We start from the raw sequence: 23585 nt of genomic DNA, 5'->3' as shown, positions 1-23585 counted from the left end.
AATATTTTAAACTTTCGCGTTCCATTGCAACAGCAGCCGAAACGTCAAGCTGTGAGTAAATAATGTAACTCAGACATAAATGTGGCGTTAAGACTCGTGTCTTTCTATTTTAGCTTCATTTGATGTTCAAGCGAAACGAACTGTGTATTCATAATTTCATTACTTAATGAACTTTCTACTAAAATACCAAGTTCTATTTTTTGCATGGACCTGTTTTGTTTATCCTCTTCCTTACTTCTTCGTCCTCGTGTTTAACAAATTTCGCACACCTGATGCGCATCCCAAGGCAATATGAATAAGCTTCTAACCAAGAGGTCTACTATAGAACATAGCCTCTATTTTAAACATTGTCTAGAGTTCCATGATGATCTCCACCTCTTCAATTATCAGGTCGCAGCGTGGTGCGAGTTCCTGCCCAGCGGATGGCAACTCTCTGGGCAGGTATTCGTCCCACGCTGCGTTATCCGATACTCGGCTCCAACTCTAGAACCTTCCATCCTCTTCAGCCTTTCTTCATATTACATTTGAATGTGCCTCGAAATGTATAATTTTGAAAATATTATTTTAGCTAGATAGAAAGAAAACTGTTCCTAATGATGGTACCGTATTTGCTGCTCTCCAGTTAGCGCCAATGGCGAGTTAAATCCTGTTTTGTTACAGGCCTTCTTAATGATGATTTTACGGATTACTAATGTTTGGCCAAAAAACGTTTCCCAAATTATCACATCGCAAACAACGTTTCGCAAATTTTCATTTGGCAAATTCTCATTTGGCAAAGCAACTTATTGCAAACTTTTAATTCGCAAATGTTGTTTTTGGCATATTATTGTTTAGCAAATTATTGTTTGGCAAAGTATGGTTTGCCAAATGATTCATTAGGCAAAAATATTTCACGATAAACTATTTACAAAATAATTTGATTGGTGCATAGAATGGATACAAATTAGCTTGTGGTTATTATTTTGTTTAGTGGGTAGTTAATATAAAATTTGTTCTACATTAATTTCCTTATTTCATTCTTTTTATCGAAATTTCCAAACGATTCATTAACAATAGAGGTGATTCTAGCGCTCGGCGGCCGCTGCCGCGGCACGCTTCGCTCGCCTTCGCGCATTAAGGGTCACTGTTCTAACCTTTTTTTTTTTTTTTTTTTTTTTTTTTTTTTTTTTTTTTTTTTTGCGGGGAAAAACAGGGTAGGTTATGTGGGGCTCACCAAGTCAGAAGGACGAGGCATACCCACTAAAAAGACCCCGGTGCTCCGTCACTCGCCATAAGTGGGAGGAAACTGTGGGTTTCCGGACAAAGCCTTCTCTACCACAGCCCCTCCCGGCGATTGCCCGCCTACACGGCGGGCCCTACAAGCCCCCCAGGACGGGGGGCGACAGGAACAGCTGGAAGCACACAGCTGTTCCCGTCCGACGGTGGTGGTGGCCTGTGCAATGCAGGCGGGGGCGCCCCCACGCCCCCGGCCCGCTGGCCATCACCGAGGAGAGGAAACTGGAGGCGATCATATTGTCGCCTCCTCTGACCCCTCCGCCGTCGCCGGAGCGAGGGCGCGTTTGGATCATCCTCGCGCTCTCGCTCCGCGGCTTCCTTCTGACACATCACGTCTTCACAGAAGGATGCCATTGCCACCCAGGCCTCGTTGCTGTCCAGCATAGCTTTGACTATACTGGGCAGCACAAGGTCCCGGCCTACCGCCGCGATAAGCGTATTGCGCTGCGGAGCCCACGCCGCACATACCGCAAGGGTATGGTGCGCCGTGTCCTCCGCACCGCCACGACACGCGTGGCAGGACGGCGTCTCTTCCCTCCCAATGCGGTGCAGATATGAGCCAAAGCATCCGTGCCCGGTCAACACCTGCACCAAATGGAAGGAAAGGTACCCGTGCGGGCGCTCGAGCCACCTTTCTATGGTCGGCGCGAGCGCATCCAAGGTTCGGCGGCCCGACTCGGCAACGGCGAGGTGGTCTGCCCACTGCTGGACCACAGTTTCACGAGCCTCGCGCCGAACCGCCTCCCTCTCCTCGAAGGCTGGGTGTTCGCCCCGCTCTTTCTGGGCCGCCATCCATCTGTAAACGGCGGCCTGGACATGCGCTTCTAGCTCCCAGGGAGGGGTCCCCGCCAAGGCGCATGCTGCGTCGAAGCCGACGGTGCGATACGCCCTGGCTACCCTCTGGGCGATGGCCCGTTGGGGTCTCCGGAGGTGGGCCGCGTTCCCCCTCCTGTCAAGGGTGTCAGCCCATATGGGAGCCCCGTATAAGGCCATACTCTTAAGAATGCCGGCATAGAGTTGTCGGCATTTCGCCCTAGGACCCCCCAAATTTGGGAGCAGCCACGAGAAGGCGTCGGCTGCCTTTCTTAGGCGCGGCGACATGTTGGCGAAATGTGCGCCAAACTGCCACCGGCTATCAATGATTAGGCCCAGATATTTGAACTGGGCCTTGACATCGACCCTAACACCTGCCACCATGATATGGGCATCAGGAGGGATCTTCTTACGGGGCCCGTGGAAGTAGATGGCCTCCGTTTTATGGAGAGCCACTCCGAGCCCCAAACGCCCTATTCTGTTGGCGACCGTTGTGCCACCTGTAGCGGCCAGGCAGGCCGCCTCGTCATAATTCCTCCCCCGGGCAGTTACAAGGGTATCGTCTGCATAGCAGATGATGTCCATGCCCGGGGGAAGGGCGCCGCGCAGGACCCAGTCATATCCGATGTTCCACAAGATCGGACCAAGGACGGACCCCTGTGGAACACCGGACTTGACACCATGTCGTCGAAGTTGGCCGGCTCTGTCCACGAACAGTATCTCTCGGTTCGACAGGTAGTCGGCCAACAGACCCTCTAGATAAGAAGGCACCTCGTGGTATCGAAGCGCCTCCAATATGGTGGTGTGGGGGATGGTATTGAACGCGTTTGCTATATCAAAAGATATAGCCATCACACCATCCCCTGTATTCACTGCCTGCTGGACGAGGCCTTTTAAGCGGGACACAGCGTCAATGGTCGACCGGCCTGCCCGAAAGCCAAATTGGGCCTCAGAAAGATTGGGCCCATTTTCCGTCAAGTGCTCGACGAGGCGGTACGCTATGATGCGTTCGAATAGTTTCCCTACCTCGTCGAGCAGGACTATAGGCCTGTATGCAGAGGGGGAGTCAGTTGGGCGACCCTCCTTGCGCAACAGGCACAGCTGCCCCTCCTTCCAGGGTTTCGGGAACTTTCCGATAGCAAAGCACTGGTCGAAAAGCTCCCGGAACCGACTTTCCAGTTCTGACGAAGCCAGAGCCACCATCTTGGCCGGGATACCATCGGGACCAGGAGCCGTCTTTTTGGCGCGGATTCTTAAAATAGCCGCGCCAAATTCCCCGTTTGTGATACAAGGAGGAGCGTCCTGAGCGGTTGGACTAGCTGCCCTGCGGCGATCGGCCATTTGCGGTGGGGTGAAAGAGGCAGGCTGACTCGGAAAGAGCGCCTGCACAACCCTATCCAACAAAGTCGGCTCCATGGTCTCGGTTAGCGGGGGGCCGATAGGGCGTAGCTTATTTCTGGCCGCCTTATACGGCCTCCCCCACGGATCTTCATTCAAGCTCGTCAGCATCTCGGCTCTAGCCCGATCCTTGGCGGCGCCGATTTCCGTCTTGAAGACCCGTTTCGCCTCCACGTAAGTGCTATAGAGGCGGGCCTCATTTGATGGATCTCGGACTGCGCGGCGTCGGCTCCTAGTGTAGGCCCTCCTAGCCGCATTGCAGGTGGCCCGCATCTCTGCCAGCTCCATTGACCACCAGTAGACGGCGCGGCGAGGGGGAGGGCGGCGCGATCGAGGCATACTAGCATCGCACACCTCGGTCAGTGATTCCCGTAGTTGGGTGGCTGCCAGGTCTACGTTTGCAGTCGTCACAGATGGCTCAAACCACGCCTGCACAAAAGCGGCCTCTTTGGCCATCTGCCGGTCAAGGCGGGTGATCGCCCACCTGGGAAAAGGGGAAGCTCTTGGACGGACCACTCTCTGTGGATCGTGGTTGGAGACCTCAAATCGGATGAACCGATGATCTGATAGGGTCTCCACCAGTTCTACCCTCCAGTTTTGCACACGCACGGCTAGAGCGGGGGTGGCGAACGAAACGTCTACCACAGACCCTCCCCGTTGTCGCACGCACGTGTGTATTGTCCCTCTGTTTAATAGGGACAGACCACAAGATGCTGCCCATAGCTCGACGGCCTCACCTCTAACATCAGTGGCAGGGTTCCCCCATGCCTCCGATTTTGCGTTCAGGTCCCCGAGGAGGGCCACCTGACGTGAAGAGCACCTACGAACTACCGCCCCTAGAATATCAAGATAAGAATCAAATTCGACTAGGGGGCGGTTGGGGGAGAAATACACGCCGACAAGGGCAATCTCCCCCCACGCGGCGGCCACGTATCCATGTCCCCGTTCTAAGAGCGAGAGGGGTGGGGAGTCGGGGGAGGGTCGCGGTACGATAGCTACTAAGCCGTCACGGTCACCCAACCAACGGCCGGTCACCGAATATGGCTCAGCAACGACGGCGACATCTATCAGCCACTCGGCCATTGCCTGGGACAGGAGGTCCTGAGCCGACCTGCAGTGGTTTGCGTTAGTCTGCAGAACTGTTCTTTGATCAACTCCAGACATTATTCGACCATCGTATACTCCTCCTCAGCCGCCGGTCGTGCGGCTGCAGCGGTGACAGACCGGGTCGCTGTCTGTACTTTGCCCCTCTTTGAGGGGGGATTACATTTCCTTCCCCCCATTTTGTGACCAGCTGGCCGCCCGCTATCCGCGCACACAGCGCAGTGCACCGCCTTTTCATCACAGGTGGACGATTTGTGACCCTCCTTGCCACAGCGGTAGCACAGTGCCGCCCTGTCTTTTGACGGGCAGAGCGCGCGGGTGTGTCCGATGCCGTAGCACCTGAAGCACCGCATTGGCGGATCTTCCAGGGCCTTAACAGATACCGAGCACCAGCCTATCAAGAGCCGTCCTCCTTCTATTATAGCTTTGGAGGCGGTGACCGGGCATTGCAGCCGCACCGTGCCGAGTCCCCCTCGGCTGGGACGGATCTCCCCCGATTTTATTTGGTCCGGGGGGCAGCCTCCCTTCTCTGCCACCTTGGCCACGACCTCGGCTTTTGTAACGGAGTCGTCAAGCCCGTTGATAACCAAGGTTATGGATTTATATGGGCGTGCCACTTTGGCAGAGTCCGAAATTACTTCCTTCAATTTCTCGGCAAAGAGGTCCGCCTTCTGTCCGTTTTCCGAGCCTGGGAACTCGAAAATTCGAGCCCCAGTTTGCGTGGGGCGGCAGCGCGCTGGACCAAGTCCCAGTTGAGAAGGATCGACAGCTTCCCGCGCCCGTTTAAGAACCGTCTCATAAGTCTCCCCTCTCTCCGCAGCCTCTGCGGTGAGTGTAACCACTACCGCAGTGGTTTTGGGGGGAGCCAACTTGGCCTTCCTCATGGCCTTCCTTTTATCTTCTATTTTATTGGCGGTAGGCTTAGGGGCCTGTGGGGCCTGAGCGGGTGCCGCCTTAGCAGTGGGTCCGGGCAATTTGGCAGCCTTTCCTTTGCCTCTGGGTGCTACTGGGACATTAGCTGCCTTCATGGATGAAGGCTTCTTTCGGCCCCTCTTTACTACCTCAGACCACCCCTCGTTTGCGGGAGTAGTCGACGGCAGGAGCACATCCTCATCTTCTGGCGTGGCCGTCGGTGGGTAACGCGCTTCAGCCCTAGCGGAGCCCAGAACGGGTGCGTGGTGCTCAGAAGTCCCCTGAGTAGCCGTAGATGCTGAGGCCTTCCGTGCTTTTGCAGCCCTTCCCTTTGCAGTCTTCGCACTATTGGGAACCTTGAAAGCTCCCGGTGCCTCCAACTCTGTCTTCTTATCCGACGCAAGCGGGGGACGTGTCCTCTGTTCCGGAAGGAGACGGTCTTCGATGCCTGCAAAGCAGGATCGCACGAAAGACCGTTCCTCCTGGACTATTTTTCTGATCGTCGCCTCCAAGTCCGATTCGGGGTTTGTGGGGGCGAGGGTTTTTGACCTGGCCCGCCGGACCGGTGGTGGGGCCGATGCGGGTATCGGCTCGATCTCCATCTGCAGATCTGCAGTCCTCGCCGGAAGGGTCGAAAGCTCCTTGCGGAGTTCTTCTACTTCGGACTGCAGGCGGTTCACTGTGGCCTGCAGCCTTTTGGTTTCGTCGGAAGCCGACCGCTTGCCTATTTCGGCAACGACCGCCAGCATAGACCGCGCGCGGTGGTAAAAGGCCTTTTGGAGGGTTCCTTTAATTTTGGAACATTTCCCGGCGACTTCGCAGATCTTATGCGCGTCCTCTGCCGCAAAGTTCTCTAATTCCTCTAGGGACATATCTGCCAAATCAAGTTGCAGGTCGGTACCATACCCAGCCCTTTCCCTGGCCACCCGAGTCCTGCGCTCGTCTTGCGCCACTTCTTCCTCCAGGTCCAACTGGAGCTGAGCCTTTTTGCCGCAAAGTTCTCTAATTCCTCTAGGGACATATCTGCCAAATCAAGTTGCAGGTCGGTACCATACCCAGCCCTTTCCCTGGCCACCCGAGTCCTGCGCTCGTCTTGCGCCACTTCTTCCTCCAGGTCCAACTGGAGCTGAGCCTTTTTGGCGACTTCAAGATATTTTTTGGCCGCGCCAATGTCAGCGAAACGACCAGTGGTCTGGGTACGACCGTGGCCACGTCTCGTTTTCTTTGGTGCCCTTTGGGCGCTCCTGTCTTTTCCGGTGTCCTGGGCGTCGCTGAAAGCTGACTCCCAGCCGTCTTCAGTGTCAGTCGCTTTTCGTTTAATCGACGCTGACCTTATATATTTATTTCGTTCGCTTTTCCCTTCGGACGCGTTTGTGAGTGTGCTTGCATCCGAATCGGAGAGGTTAGAATCTTGGGTCAAATCCTGTGGCACCCAAAAGGCGCCAGCCACAGATGGAGCGGCGGCGCGACTCCTTGTACAGGCTGCAGGTGTGCTGCTGCCAGATACTGACGCCGAGGCATCTAGACGCTCGAGCGTAACCTTGGGGCGTTTGCCATTTTTCTTGGCTTTGGCGTGTGTCTTCTGGGCACAGGCTTCAGCCTCCGGTTCGACGGTGTCCGAACTGCAGGGATCGGAATCCTTCTGGGGTTTGCGTGGGTAATTGGTTTTGGCGTGTGTCTTCTGGGCACAGACCTCATCCTCCGGTTCAACGGTGTCCGAACTGTAGGGATCGGAATCCTTCTGGGGTTTGCGTGGGTTATTGGTTTTGGCGTGCGCCATCGGGGCACAGGCTTCCACCTCCGGTTCAACATCTACCAAGTCGTTGGGCAAGTTCAGGTCCATTTTGAGATTGCGAGAGTCGTCGTAACACGGCCGAAGCCGCGGAGCAGTGTTGGCCCCCCCGTATACATGGGACCGACCGCCTTTTGAGCGGCCACGGGATTCCCCAGCTTGGCTGGGACCCGCCCGGGAAATTAACGAAGTCTTGACACTGTCCATATTGGGTTTGCTGCTTTCGGGCGCAGCTGCCCCACCGTTCCATCTTGTAGGTGTTATAGGCTTTTCCTTGCCTTGGCCCTGACTTCCGTAGCCAGGACCCCCGGCCCACTCCATTGTGGGTTACGGGTTGCCCGACAGGCCCGCCGAGTTGACGTAACCTGCCGCGCAGGTGAAGAGTCAGCCGCCCGCGTGACAAAACACGCGGACGTTGCCCGGGGGTCTAACCTAACCTAACCTACTATTTTTTGTAATACCTACTTTTTGCAACCATACTATTTCCTGCAATGTTTTACATAAAATTCTTGTGAAAACCATGATCATGTGCCTTAAACTTTGATTTGTGGGTAACGGTGGGTAAGTATGTGAAGTGTCAATTTGACCAAACAAATTATTTGGGATATAATATTTGGCAACATAAAACATTTGCTATGTAAACATTTGCCAAGTAAAATTTGGCCAAATGATAATTTGACCAAATGAATTAGTTGCAAAAAGTACAGTTGCTAAAAGTTCATTTGGGAAATGAAACTTTGGCGATAAGTTGTTTGCGAAGTGAAATTTGGCGAAAAGTAATTTGGCCAAACGGAAGGATACCTGATTTTACATGTTTAGATTAAAAAAAAAAAGATTTAGAGATAGTTACCTACCATACCGTATATTGATCACCAGTTGGCGCCAATGGCTTTTATACAATATGTCCGAGTATACTTGCTTCGAGACAAAATATGAGCTAAGAAAATGCACCAATAAAAACTCAGAAATTGAAAATGTCAATGGCGTGTAAAGTCTTGTCCTATCACAGGCTAGTAAAGTAACTAAGACAGTGGCGCCAACTACAGACATTAAGTTAAACTATTTATTAATTTTTTTACAAACTTCAGAGTTGATAACCATAAACAAAACACTAACCTTAGCCTTCTTTTTGATATGTTTAAGCAGGGGCTGCACTGGGTGCATGCCAGGCGCGGCCAACGGTCCATAAGACAGTTTCCTCATGGCCGGACGATGGAATGCCCTCAGCCTAGCTGGTCCCATATGGGTTTGTATGAACGGAGCTCGCAATTCCACTACAGGGGTGCTGTGTTGGATGAGAGGACCGCCACCCACTTTGAGACGAGGGTTTTGGGACTTGGGTTGGTAGTAGCTGAAATAAAAACCAAACTTTAGTAGTAGTAGGACCTTTTTGGTTGTATATTTTCTGTGTCCAGCTGTATACACCTATTTTCCACAGAAAAACACTTACACGTCATTGGAAATGTTGAAAGGATCTCTGTCAGGTGACTTCGGCGGCGGCGGCGGGGCGTCCTCTTGCAACACGTTAATGACACCGGCTTTGCCCAGCAATATCTTGGACTTCTTCACGTGCGGGTGAGGTATCTTCACTTTGGGCGCTGGCCCTCGTTCTTGAATACAATAATAATGAAATAAGTATGCAAGTAAAATAAAAGCCCAGGACCAAGACCCAGTTCAAAGCACATGATTCAATAAAGTTTCACATTCATTTGATATGGTCTGGCCGAATATAGTCTTGCTTCGAGACAAAATCTGAGCTAAAAAGATGCAGCAAAACAAACTCAGAGATTGAAAATGTCAAAAGTGTTTTCCAAAATTACCTAAGAAATTATTTAATATACCAAACTTTAGCAAACAGATGTCACTAATTCTATAGGTCTAGCGCATATCTCAGTCATGTGCCTGAGGTATGAGAGCGGCACGGGAACCCGTTTATTGATACGTCAAACGTCAGAGAGACTTCAGATTTGAACGCTCTGACACATCATAATGACAAAATCGCCCCTCCTGTGTTGTACCCATACCTCAGGTAGTGGCTGAGTTAAATGCTAGGCCTAGTTTCATTAATTCAGACACGAATAATAATTCAGTGACCAAATGATCATCTTACCTCTAGTAATCTTAGACGGGTCCACATCATCCGGTATCCCCAGGATAATGTTCTCGTCATTCGGATCCAGCGTCAATATCTTCGGTTTTGGTATCTTGGGCATGCACTCGGCGTCCCATATTACTTCCTCTTCCCATGTCCCGTAGACCAGCTCCTCGTTTTCTACGGGGAATATGCTGTACCAGGTGTTGTCTTCGCCGTCCGCGGTAGTCGCGTTCGCTTGGGCGTTCGGGCCGGTCGCTGATGAACTGTGGGGTTATGGGTTATGTGAGCATTGAGGTGGCAGTTATTTTTGGATAACTAACTAGAAAACAGCACTAGTGAACACGTCTTTAGAAGAAAGAAAGGAACATAGGCGATCATATTTCATAAAAAAAGTAGACCTAAATTGTGACTCACTGAGGCTGGGTGCACCATCTAACTATAACTTTAAGAAACGTCTAAAGTCTGTAGTACTTCATACAAAAAACACCGGTTATGATTATAGTCACGGTTAAAATATGTGGTGCAACTCAGAATGTCATTGCTAGTCAACAAGTGAACAAACTATCGAGAGCAACTAGAAGTCCAAGCTAACCAGGAGTGGCAGTAGTCTTGTAACCATCAAACATTTCAGCCAATGGCATTTCAAGGCTAAACTTTAGTCTATCCCATGAAGTTTTTTTCATCCAGCTCCTATCTTCTTTAGGTCAGTCATCAGTCCATCAAAACCTATTCATTGGAATCTTATAATGACACTCACGTGGCAGGTTTGGCAGTCAAAGCCGCCGGCGGCTGCGGTCTCGGATGTGAAAACTGCTGCGCGGTGCGGCTCACCGATGTCGGGACCCAGCCGGCCGCGTTGCTCTTACTGTTTAGCCGAGCTAGCACCTGCAATACACGAGCGTCACAAGCAAGCTGTCTGTTAGAAGATTGTTCATCGTAGATTTATCACTCTTTTTAATTCATTAGGCATATTATGCGTGAATTATAGAAAATGCAAGCAAGAAAAACTACAGTCATAGAGTTCGGGAGCTAGACTAATTTACTCCAGTGACATTATTAATAAAAAAATACAAGCAAAATGGCTGTCGTCCGTTCCGATCGGAGTTTCTTTTTAAGAGAGACGTGTGATTTCGGTTCAGCTGCGCGCACACCCAGCACTAGTGTTGTAGCGCGGCGCTAGTGATGTTGCGTGCGTGGCGCGAACACATAGGTTGTTACACTAGATACTAGATTATTGTGTAGTGATTTTTCCCTCACCACGAATGTAATTTTATTTAAGTATATTTCGCTTACCTTTTGCTTTATCTCGCTGCCGTCCCAGATGACGTCATCCTCCCATTGCAGCTGCGAGACCATCAGGAACGAGTCGTCAGGGAACCCACTGTCAGGGCTGTCGGATGTCTCTCTTTCTTCCTCTGGCTCTTGCTCTGGATCCTTTGGTTTCTCTTCCCTTTCTCGATCGGGGGATGGCGCCTATAAGTAATGGTCATGGTCATGGTAATGGTTTCATCAAAGTTATCTGATTTGAACCTCACATTCTAAAACGTCAGTCGAAGCTAGATTCAATCTGGGTAATAGGAATATTTGAAGCAATCACCGAACAGATTCATACTGGATTGTCATTTTACAATTGCAGAATAGGTTTACACTTGAGTGTCATTATGGGCCTTAATGATAACTAATACAAAGTGTCACAATATGGGCCTTAAAGATAACTACTACAAAGTGTCCAGTAAAATAAATCCAAGTATATTATTTGGCTAAGAAGTCATAAAGGCAATGTAAAAAACATAACTTTCTTTTTGGATGCAAAGACATTAGAAACCTAACCTAAAGAATGCCTTATAACTGATGTCTAAATGTTTGGTTTATGACAAAATAAGACAATTAGTTAGTTTTGCAGGGCAATTAAATCGCACTTAGCCTCTTGATTGGGTCATTATGCACGATAAGACAAGTACCTTCAACTTAAATCCATAGTCAAACCCATCTCCAGTCTCGGGTACGTTCAACATGTCGTACCACACTTGGGCCGGGCCGAAGCGCCAGTGAGCCGGCGTCGGCCGCTGCGACTTGTCGCCCGAGTTTGACGTGTTGTTATCTGCATTTGCCTGAGGATTCTCTTCCATAGGTCTAAAAAAATTAGAAAATTACAATCAAAATACAATAATTTAAATACTTTACTAGTATACATTATAGGGCACAGGACCAATTGTTGTGGAAATCCTTGGGGAAGTCGTTTGTCCAGCTGTGGACGTCATTTTACACATCTCCAATATAGCTTCTTGCTTGCTTCTATTGACTGAGATTGGGCAACTTTACATTATTATATTTTTACTGTGTTTTTATTAATTAAGTGATTATTAATTATTATTAAATGACATGCATTATGATTTATCTGTAATTAGTCTTATAAGCACTTTGGAACCTGTATTCTGTTACATTTTAAGATGTTTATCAGTAGGTATAATTTTTGACAGAGCAGCTAAATTCGTATTTATTGAGACAATTTACAAGTGAACTAATTTTAATTATTTATTTATTTAATTGTAAATTTTGTAATTTCTGTTCCATAGTATTGTGAATAACTGTTTACAGATAGATATTTACCTGAGGAACTTCTCCTCATCATCGCTAGCGCATTGTAGTTCTTGAGTTTCGGGAATCTGTGGTGGGGTATCGCTACTTGTGCTCCCACTGCGCTTACGGCGCCTACGTTTCTTCACACCACGCCAGATCTGTGGCAAGCTAGAGAGTTTTCCCGGACCGAAGAGTCGAGAAAATAATAAAACCTGAAATAAAATGAAGTACAAACTTACATAAATCAAGAGATAGATTAGAAAATTTTAAAACCGTAACCCAACTACAGAAAGGCATTTGTTTTAATTGACTCTTGATTTGGATAAGTGTGCGTTTAAAATGCAAATTACGCACGACACTAAAATTGGCAACGCGCTATGGAGGGCATACGGAAATACAAAGATAGGTACATAGATAGACTACTACAATCATAACCCTTTCTTTTGATTTTGCTGTAGGCAGTTAAAAATTAATTTTATTAAATCTTTTCACTCACTTTGTCAGGTCTAAAGTCTGGGAACAGCTCTGTCACATCTGTGTTGGCATACTTTGAGGGTAACATGGCCGCCAGTGGAGTCTCCAGTTTTTTTGACTTATCAATCTTTTGAGGTTTCCTAGAAAAGTGGATGACAACACAAATGTTCAAGTAGGTATTAAAAACATTTTTATAGATCATGTTTGAAAAAATAAATTGAATAATTATTACTTACGGAATAACAGATGGTGGAGGCATGAGGCCTCCGTCTCCTTCCATATCTCCCTCGTAGCCATCATCAGTAGTAGGCTGGCGATCACTTTCATCGTAAGCACTGTCCTCATCAATTTTGACGCTTTCTGTTGGTTCAGGCTGAGGACAATCGCTCAAGGAATCGGACACAGGTTTTACATCGTTTTGTGCACATTCCTCTACCTCCATGTCTTGTTTTACATCCTGTGCATCTTGGTTAGCACTAATGTCTACGTCCTATTAGTGGTGATTTAAAACTAGCGGTTAGAACACAGGTGAATAATAAAAATAGCATTACTCTTTAATAAATCATTTCACTAAATTGTGCAATATTATGAACCAAGTACTGTTTTTAATTTTTTCATAAACTTTTTTTTATTTTTTTTATGCTACAGATAATGCTACAATTATTTGATGGATAATGTGAGGTTGTTATTGACAAAAACATTCAAAAGGTGAAGAAACATACAATAATACTAAGTGCATTTTACATTACAAACAACAATAACCATTACCATGATTAATGACTTTCATTAACATAATGTATAAAACCAATGTGCTTTTTTAATCCACGAGTACACATAGTGCTAATACATATACAAAAAGTAATTTATAAGTTTCAAGTATTTTTTTTTTCAGATAATAATAGAAACTTGGTGTCCCCATAACATTTTACTAGTAAAATTTACGTAGAGATACATATTTTAAACAAATCAGTAGCAATAAGAACTAATTGACACATTCATCATACAAAATCTTCAATAACTTACCTTTATATCTTCGGCAACATCATCTATGTCAAAGAAATCAACAGCAGAAGGGCTTTTTTGAGTGTAATCTGGAAAAAAATATGCTTTATGTTTTAGGATATTTTTTTTTAACAACAAATGTGTGCCACTGCTATTTCAACTCATAAATAGTAAAGCAAACAACAAAATTCACACACCTTTCTCCTCATCATCTTTGGATGGTTCCTCGCCCTCCAAAACTTCGGACAGCATCGACCCCAATCCAAGTCGCGTAAGAGATGATAGCATCCGCTTGGAGTCTCCATCCAGGAGCCCATCATCTTCAAGCTGACCGCTTTCATCAATATTACCGAAAAGGAATCCGGTTAGATCAAGACCCGAGCGGGCTTGATCCCCTGGGTCGTCACTGTCACACATCTTTTATGTTAATGTTTCTCTAGACTAATAAGTCTGACAATTAACTATTTCTTGAAAAAAACCATCATTTTTATAGAAAAATGGTAAGACGAACCAAGCTTCGTTTGTATTTTTTGACACTTGAAAGAAATGACGTTTTGTGACGTAGACTGTCAGCTGTCAAACCTGCCACAGACTATCGCTCTTCTTCTTCTTTTTTGATGATGTTGGCAATACACGTCGAGGTCGACTTGATTTGTGCCATTTTCAAGTATACAGGGTGACAGGTAAAGCGATACATCCCTTGATAGGGGTTAAAGTAGAGCTTATTTGCAGTCATTTAAGTCATATGACACCATGTCCGAAACTTGTTCATTTCCAAGTTATTCAAGATTTAAGTATTTTTTAAAAAAATCTCCAGTTTTTATGTTAAAATGTACCCTTGTAATGAAGAATACGGAATAATGTTAACTTTTTTGTTGTATTCGTATAGCTAAATAATAAGATTGACATTTTAAATTAAAATTTGCAAGAAAGAATCGTCATTACTCAAGTAAAAGCTAAAAAACCATGTATCATTTTGCAAAAAAATTATGTTTTATGTAATTAAACGAAGAATTTCCAAGAAAAAATGTATGGAATGTTGTGTACAAATTACAGAATTTTGTTCCTTGATTCATTAGCTATTCAAAAAGGTACAGGTGTTTAACAAACGCTACATAATTATTTTTTTATTTGAATTTAAACGTCTAGTAAGATACTTTCATAAAAAAACTAGCGGCCGCTAGTCCGCCCGCGACTTCGTACGCGTGGATCCCGTTTTACCCCCTTTTCCCGAATTTTCTTTGCTATAAACCTCACGGAGCCCGAGTCCTTTCCAACGAATGCAAAACCGTGGAAATCGGTTCGTGCGTTCTGGAGTTAAGTAGGTACTTATAGCGTCAGGGAGGAAAACCCGACTTATTTTTATATTATTATAGTAGATTAATAAATAAAAAAGTCACACTACCAACTATTCTTGGGTCTCAATAAATGAAAAACTTAATATTTTAATAATAATTGTATCACCTAATTTTATCTAGGTACATTATTTTAAGCCCTGCTCAAACTGTGAGCCCCGTCTTCTAATACGCTCATAGTCTGTTTCTCACTTTTGTTTTTGTGACTCTTGTTGTCAAACTGCTGAATACCTTGAGCTGCCCTCTGAATGCGCTCACGAAGCTCTTGCTCGTTGTTTACGGGGTTAACATACAAGAGATCCTACTTCATGTGACCCCATAAATAAAAATCGCAAGGGGTCAGATCCGGACTTTTGGCTGGCCAAGGAATGGGTCCACCTCGCCCAATCCAACGAAGTTGATATTGTTGATCCATCCATTGGCGTACACTGAGCCGAAAGTGTGCTGTGTGTGAAAGCTTCGTGAGCGCATTCAGAGGGCAGCTCAAGATATTCAGCAAAGTTTGACAACAAGAGTCACAAAAACAGAAGTGAGAAACAGACTACGAGCTTGTATTAGAAGACGGGGCTCACAGTTTGAGCAGGACTTAAAATAATGTACCTAGATAAAATTAGGTGATACAGTTATTATTAAAATACTAAGTTTTTCATTTATTGAGACCCAAGAATAGTTATTAGTGTGACTTTTTTGTTTATTAATCTACTATATAAAAATAAGTCGGGTTTTCCTCCCTGACGCTATAAGTAACTCCAGAACGCACGAACCGATTTCCACGGTTTTGCATTCGTTGGAAAGGTCTCGGGCTCCGTGAGGTTTATAGCAAAGAAAATTATTAATTATTAATCCACCATTATTACACATTAATAGTTGCCCACACACGAATTTGAGGAAATAAAAGAAAACCGCTAACATGACGCTTCAGATTCCCGCCAAGCAAGAAGTCAACTATCGCTCTCGTACTTAAATATAACATAAATTATGCACTCATGAAGCAGCACGACGACAAAATAATCAACTCAGATTTGTGACGTCGTGATTGCCCATTAAAATAAACAATAAAAAAACTCGCTTATTAAGCTATAGCACGCAATTTTATCGATTTTACGCGATAATCCTCTGTTGTCTAAAATCATCAATAAAATTGTATTACGATCATGGTTATGATCATGGTGCGCATCCTAGCCGGAGACTTTATTTCTTTTTATTCAGGACTAGCTTTTTTCCGCGGCTTCACCCACGTAAATTAATTTGTCACAGATCGTTTTAGATTAGAGCGTATTCTGCTGTAGAATCAATAATACTGTAAAAGTTTAATAAAAGTCTGTTCAGTAGTTTTTACATGAAAAACGCACTTTATCCATCTAGTTAAATACTGCCATCAGAATGCAAAAAAGTCCGCTTGTGGAGATTTGTCTGTCTTAAAAAATCTTTGCCTAAAAATACTTTTTAACCTTAGATTTTAGTTATGTTACATACAGACAATTTATCTATTTTTTTTTAATGCTGCGTTATTAATAATGACATTAGTCAAAACAAGTACCTAGGTAATTATTAAAGTGTACCTACGAGTATAATAAAAACAACGAATTCGTATGACAAAATAATAAAGTGCTTAGAGTAGGCGCACACCGTTGATTTTTAGTTGGCCGATAGTTGTACCCGATTTTAATTTGTTGAAGAATCGGCCAAATCGAATCGGCGTAGTGTGCGCACTCCCATAATACATGCCCATACTGATCAACTGCCCGACTAAACTATCGACCGACGAAAAATCAACGGTGTGCGCCCACTCTTAGGTTCTCGACTATGACTGTTTCAATAGGAACCGAAACCATTATCTTATTACTCTAATCTTGTTGTTGATATGTTTCAGATTACTAGCTACAATCATATTTTGAGTCAGTTTTCATTTTTAACTTGATCCAAATACATTCACATTAAACAATTTATTATATCATCCAAAAGGTTTAAACAAGTTACCCCCTGGAGTTAATAAATGTTATCAGACTTTCCTATTTTTTACCCGTAGATAATATTCTAGTGAGGATTTACATCTGTAATATCTAATTTAGAAACTATACTCGCATATAAACCTCCTATATTCAGTTTATACATTTTACATTAACGCTTTGCCAAAGGCGTAAACACCACATAAACCTAGCTCATAAATAAGCCGTGCCTCAGTTTCATAAGGCTCCATGAGCCAACTCAAAACAATAGGCAGCGGAGGCCCCTATTATGGCCTCTAGCGTGTTGTCCAACTCCATCTGAACCCGGAGTTGAATTAGGGAACTATTTCGCGTAAATTGGCAGCGAACGGATAAAGCTCTCCAACACAACCGAGGGTGGCGGGAGTGGGTTATAAAATACAGAGATGGACTCTAAGCGCCGTCATGACGTCGTCATGTGCCCTGGAAAGGACCTACGAGTATATGAGTACCTACTGAATAAACTATTTTATATATTTTTATTTTATTATCGAAGTATCTTTGCGCGTAAAATTGTAATGGTGAAGTTACTTGTTTTTCAACTCTACCAAGAAGTGAATAATTGAAAATGGACCTAGGATCTAACCCCCTTACTAATAAAAAGTTACACAGTTGTTAATCACTCTTTTAAAATTACATTTACGGTTTACGGTTTAAGAACTTTATTTCTCATAAGAATTAACAATAATTCACTTCCTGAGAAACATTTCAATTTAAATTATTTAAACATAATGAGTGTACAACTAATTACAAACAAAATCAAATTAACTATCAACATTAACCAAAAATAAAAATAATGTGACGGTACACAACAAAAAACTTCGAGCCAAAGCATAACGAGTCGCCACACGCCAGTCAACCACGGATGTAATGCTCACTGAGCGAACTTTGTAAATTGGATGCGGCATATTAAATGGATTGTAAAAATAATATGGTTGTATGCAATAAATGTAATTTTAATTGTGTATAGAGAATTTGACGTATTTATATTAGATTAATTAATAAAATTTAATTGTTATAGATGTTTAATTTATTGTTAATAGTATATAATTAAAAATACAGATGTCTAATTTATTGTTATCTCATTTAGTACGTATATTTTTAATAATTTTTTAAAGGAAAACAATGATTTCCATACTAAACGTCACTTTATATTAAAACACTGATCAACGAGCGTGTAAGTTTTATTAGTAAGGGGGTAATAGCACAGGTAATAGTTTTATGTAAACTCGTATTTAGTGAACATCAAGCTGTTACTCGATGAAGGCTTTACTAATGGCAAATAGTCTCCATCACTGACTGAGTATGAATATTTATTCTGTGGAAGTATAAATACCTTAAAAAGAAGTCAATTAAATATCAAGACAAAATATCTAGGTGTTAAAGGTCACAGCTTATTACAGCAGCTATTTTCAGGCGACAAACTACCTACATAAATAAGTAATGAGACATACGGACGAAATCTTATAAATTGTACCTACTTATCTGTAAATTATTGATGACGCTCCACCTACACACACACGTTTTGATATTAAAAATGTACCTACATTTTCTGGGAAAGGTGTGACAAAAATAGGTGGTTCAATAAATAATTATTGAAGTTGGTAGCTTTCCAGTTCCAATTTCCAAGTAATTCCTTAACTAACTATTTCTATGTAGTGTAAGCTACTTAGTAGAGCAAGACAAGTGATACATAAATACGCCAACGCTTAGTGCAAAATCGCTCCTAAAAATGACAGCTCTTACCTACCAGCACAGGGCTACTTAGGTATCAAGCTACAAGCTATTAGCTTTAAAAGGGGTAATTTCATTGAAACATTGATAAGTACCTACCATAGCATGCCTCAGTGTATAATATGATGTGCCGTTCCCTGTAATTACAATTTACACGTCATTTAGATCATTATATTATAGATTAGATAGAAGGTAGAAGCCCCATCATAATAATACTTACTTGAAGGATATACCACCAATAAATTTGACCGTAATAAAGTTTTACGCAGTATTTAGGCCATAAAAGGATGACAAATTTATAATGAACAGTCATGTAGGACGTAGGTACATTACATACCGTCTACAGCACACCACTCTACATTCTACATTTTCATAGCAAAGTAACTCTTATTACAACTGTATAAAATGGAAGAGTCCTTAGCCTGATATGCAGTCATCCGTACTACATAGTCCCGGGGGCTAAAAGTTAAGTTAAAGTTGCCTAACTGTCTGTGTCAAGTTTTCACAATAACGGTGATGGGGGGAAATGGTAAACTACAATTTTGTTGCTTTGCAACACATGTATGTATGTTAACTTAGTAATACCTAAGTAGAGTTTATTTATTTATGTACAGAGTTCAAACTTATGGTTTAATTTAACCTATTATTGGCAAATTATATAACAACGCCTGTATATTTTACTTAAATATTACGAAGCTGAAACGTAACGCTAATCTCAGCCTTAATAATTATTGTTTTTGGGTTGGATAACCTATTTATCGAGGAAGGTTAATAGGCCATATAAAATCACGCTAAAACTAATTAGGAGCATATCATCAGTGAAAAATGTTGGGAAAACGTAGAAAAATTAAACTATTTTCACGTGTAAGAAGTCACGGGCACAGCTACTATGAGTATAAAGGTACTGTTTGAATTCGTGAAGTCGAAATTTGAATTAAGTGAATGTTTATCAATTTTAACCACCTTGCAACTGTTTACATTTATCATTTCCACTCAGATAGAGCCTTCAGCATGATAGAAGGGTAATCTCGCCGTTCGCTCTTTGGGCACGTATTAATAAACTCCATTGTATTTATGAAACCATCGAAGTATCAATACAATAGAGTTGATATGAACAGAAATAAGCAAAAAAAAAATGTTCGTATTTATAACCCAGAGCTAAATTCTAGTTAAACTGTGTTTAGTACAGGTACATAGGTATAGACCCGTATTATGATTCTTAAAACAAAATATGCAAAGCTCTACTTAGGTACGTACACCTATTCGTTTTGCATAGCAGCTGGGCTCTGTAATCGCAACTTAAAACTGTTGAGAAGTAACAATAACTTGTGAAAAAAATTAATGGATGTCCCATAATTCATTTCTACTCTAACATCGATGACGATAACATTACCCACCTAAAGATTTATTTACTCGTTTGGTTGCTGAAAAAAAAACAATACCTATTGTAGCAACGACATTAGGGATAAACGTTAGATTGAAACTGTTCTGTAACATTCTGTTCAAGATATAATACAACTCGCGTAGACTACGTAGAATTTACTATATCCCTAGTTCCCGTACCTTATTTCAATTTAGCGGATCATCCGACCGAACCGGGAACAATCCAGCGGGATGTTCGCCGATAAATACTTGTAATCCTATTAACGAAATTAGTTCGTAGTTCGCCACTGACCCTCCGAACCTTGTGTTTGACTATTGTACCTATGCAAATAACAACTGATTTTGGATTCCACTTCTTAGGAATTTCTTGAGCAATGTTTGTTTTGTGGGAAAATATGGTGTTTTAGCGAATCGTTAGGCATACGTTTAACAGGTGTGCTTTCTTAAGATTTTTAAAATATTTTGCAGATGATGAGTTTTATTTAAATGAATGACGATAAAAAACAACACTGTTACAGAATAACTATACAAAAAGCTCAGCAAAGACAAATTAAAAAAAACCTAAATACATGATAACAAAATAATGTGATTGTAAAATTACATAAATGTAGACTGCCATTAACAGTTAATACGTTACTCAATAAAATTATTAGTTCGAGCTAATTAAGTTCCACATTTGGTTTTGAGCTAAATCAGTTACAAAGGAAGCTTTTGCAGAAATAATGTCAGTAATAGATGGCGACGGCATTAAAATAAGGAAATGCTTTTTGATTAACATAACTTCATTTACTGTTAAAACTATTTAAGTGAACGAATCTCCGCCATAAATAAGAATTCCAACTTTCCGCAATTCAAATGGGTTTCATTTATTAATATTCAACAAACACAAGAAACAAATCGCCTCTCAGCTACAGTCTCGTTTTATTTTGCCGTCACAGGAACACCTTATTTGCAATAAAGTTCCTCTGTAACTCATGTCCGTACTTTCGTTACGTATAAAAAGTAATAAAAATAGAGGTACACAATCTAAACTTTGTGATTTGCTACAATGTTCGCTGTTTGTGACTTTACAATGCTTGCCAGAATGAAAGGTAAAATACCTACATGAGTTTATGGTCTATTTAGATTAGGTTTGTTTTAAAACGACATACAAAACTCGAGAGACAAATGACCAGTCACAGGATTTAGGCCTAAAATTTTGACCCTGAATTTTCCTGAAACCTTAACATGTTCTAAAAGCAGTTTTGAGCGCCGTTTTCTTTTTTCATAAACGAGCTCTATAATACTAATCTATTCTAGTTATCGTAGTTAGTCTATGTCACAGTTTTATGGGAGTATAGATACGACAAAAATCTAAGAAACAATACAAAAAATACCTTTAAAACGAATACTTCAATGTCTGTTCGTAGAATTAATGAACTCTGTTAGAAAATACAAATGAAAACCTTCATTAAAACTTTAATTTGTTGTGAACGGAATGCAGCCTATTCAATCCTTTGTTATCTTTTATTTAGGTATTCTTCGCAAAAATGGTAAAGTTTTCTTCCAAGTCATATTATTCGCTTGAATGGATGAAAAAGAAGACCTGACGACTCCATGCCCGGTTTTGATACTAATTTGCATGTCTTTACTGTGATCCGTCTCTTCAATTGTACGTCGCTCTGTTCCTGTGTTTTGTCTACATTTTTATCTCCCGGGTTACTAGGTAGTTAGGTTGTCACGAAAATGTGATCGCGTGCCCTAAAATATATGTAGATTAGACATTTTTTTGAAATGATTGCTGATAAATGATTCAGTAGGTACAAACGTATGTGTGCACATTTTTTTATTTGTATTGGACTGGGTGTTTTCTATGTAGGTACATAATACGTATGTACTTATTTACAACATAAAAATGTATTTAGGTATGTTTATACCTACATACACAGATAAAATATAATACAGTTGTGCAATGTACTATCTATTTTACCAATTCTAAAAAGTTATTCATTCTACTTATAAGGAGCTTATAGGATTATTGACAATGAAAACTCAACAATGCGCGCTACATAATAAATACGCGGTAAAAATCCCGAGCACAATGCAAAATCTTTTCAATCCGCTATAACAGCCGTTATTAGGTCCACTAGTTATACCTATCACTATACAAAACATTTTACAACAATGAAAGCAACAAAGGTTCTATTGACACAATGAAAATGTGAGCCGATTAAAATTTAAATTGTATTTAAATCGTTGAATTTTGAATGTTGGATCGTTGAATGCACTTTGACATGATCATAGTACCTATGCAAATCAAAGTAAAGTTTTTCACTAACATTAATCATTTTTATTGATATTTTAGCAAAAGACTTTGAAAGGAATTAAGTCTCACCTTTAAGCCTAGGATGCACGCCGCTATAATTATATTTTCATCAATTTATTTTATCGATTTTGCGCGATATTACCATTAACCGTCTTATCATTGATAAGATTTTATCGCCATAATTATGGCCTATCCTAGCCCGGTAGACCAATTTATTCATATTGGCTAGTATACATATCACTAGCAATTTGACTAAATTATCACAGATTACTAATAAGTTAGTATGTTGAAAAGAAAGAGTTTGCTAGTAAGATAATTATCAGCAAATCTACGCGTCATGCTACGTGCTACATCATCTACGCAGGTTGCTACGGACTACGCCGTAGCTCGTAGCATTCCCCGCTAATGTGACGTAATCAGGCCCATTCGAGGCACATGTTGTGGCCGCGAGGAATTTGTGTAATGATGTGGATTAATGCCTTGTGGTCTGGCCATAGGTCGCACCGTGACATCTATGAACTATGAGCTAGGTACATTTACGAGCAAAAGTATGGAATCACTTGTGTTTTGTTCCGAGCGATTTAAAATTAAATTGAGGTGATTCCATATTTTCTCACGATATTAGTTTGTGGGCGATGTTTTATGAAATTATGAAAGATAAATCTGCCGCAGTCGTGTACATATGTACATGCAGATTTAAAACTGCGTTAGTAAGAAAAATAATAGTGGTATTGATAACTGTAAGCAAATATAGTTGGAACCAAACGACGTTGGATGAAATTGTTTTTGTTATAGGAGGTGTTAAATTGTGGTCTTCAAATAAATAAGTCAACTGTATGACTGAATGATTTCCAAAAGTATACTTTTGCACAGAAAAATATAAGTTGTCTCGATCACATAAGGTATTAATATTCACCACCAAAAATTTTAGGTTGTGCTTATATTTTATAAATAATCTCCAAAAATCTTGTTGTACGAGCTTTTTCTTATAATGAATAACAAGCTTGATAAAAGGTTTGGCTATACCATTCTGTACCACTTTTGTTATCAATCTTTTCAATTTGAAAAACCGGTTTCAAAGAGCCTGAAGGGTTCTTATCATGAAGATGAACATCCGTCTCGTAGAGATGGTACTCGACTTTCCAAAGAAATGAAACGTTGATTAATTTTAAAGATACATTTAATAATAAAATTTCCATTCATTAGCAGTCTAGGAAAATGATGAATTCGATTTATTTAATATTCAATGAAAATGGAACACATTGATAATAAATTTCATGACTATATTTTAGCATTTAGCATAAATAAATAAGTAGTTTAAGCGTGTTTTGAGGTTAATAAAATATTCATGAACTCATTGGTAATTTAATAATTT

The 23585-nt window shown here is 42.2% G+C and overlaps 1 protein-coding gene across 1 annotated transcript in view; it reads right to left on the bottom strand.

The window, feature by feature from the left end:
* Positions 1–13986, bottom strand: part of LOC135074573 (transcription initiation factor TFIID subunit 1) — a 34708-nt gene extending 20722 nt beyond the window's left edge. Inside the window, exons 1-11 of the mRNA XM_063968911.1 lie at positions 13643–13986; positions 13467–13534; positions 12680–12933; positions 12466–12583; positions 12000–12181; positions 11351–11522; positions 10683–10862; positions 10147–10274; positions 9405–9652; positions 8745–8904; positions 8411–8645 (exon numbers count right to left, since the gene is read on the bottom strand). Of these exons, the coding sequence (XP_063824981.1) occupies positions 8411–8645; positions 8745–8904; positions 9405–9652; positions 10147–10274; positions 10683–10862; positions 11351–11522; positions 12000–12181; positions 12466–12583; positions 12680–12933; positions 13467–13534; positions 13643–13862 (1965 nt within the window). The 5' untranslated portion in view covers positions 13863–13986. The remainder of the gene's footprint in view (positions 1–8410; positions 8646–8744; positions 8905–9404; positions 9653–10146; positions 10275–10682; positions 10863–11350; positions 11523–11999; positions 12182–12465; positions 12584–12679; positions 12934–13466; positions 13535–13642) is intronic.
* Positions 13987–23585: the final 9599 nt, after the last annotated feature.

This window comes from Ostrinia nubilalis, chromosome 9 (genome assembly GCF_963855985.1).
Source record: "Ostrinia nubilalis chromosome 9, ilOstNubi1.1, whole genome shotgun sequence".
NCBI lineage: Eukaryota > Metazoa > Arthropoda > Insecta > Lepidoptera > Crambidae > Ostrinia > Ostrinia nubilalis.
The sequence above is the reverse complement of the archived record's forward strand: the minus strand, read 5'-3'. Positions and strand labels throughout refer to the sequence as shown.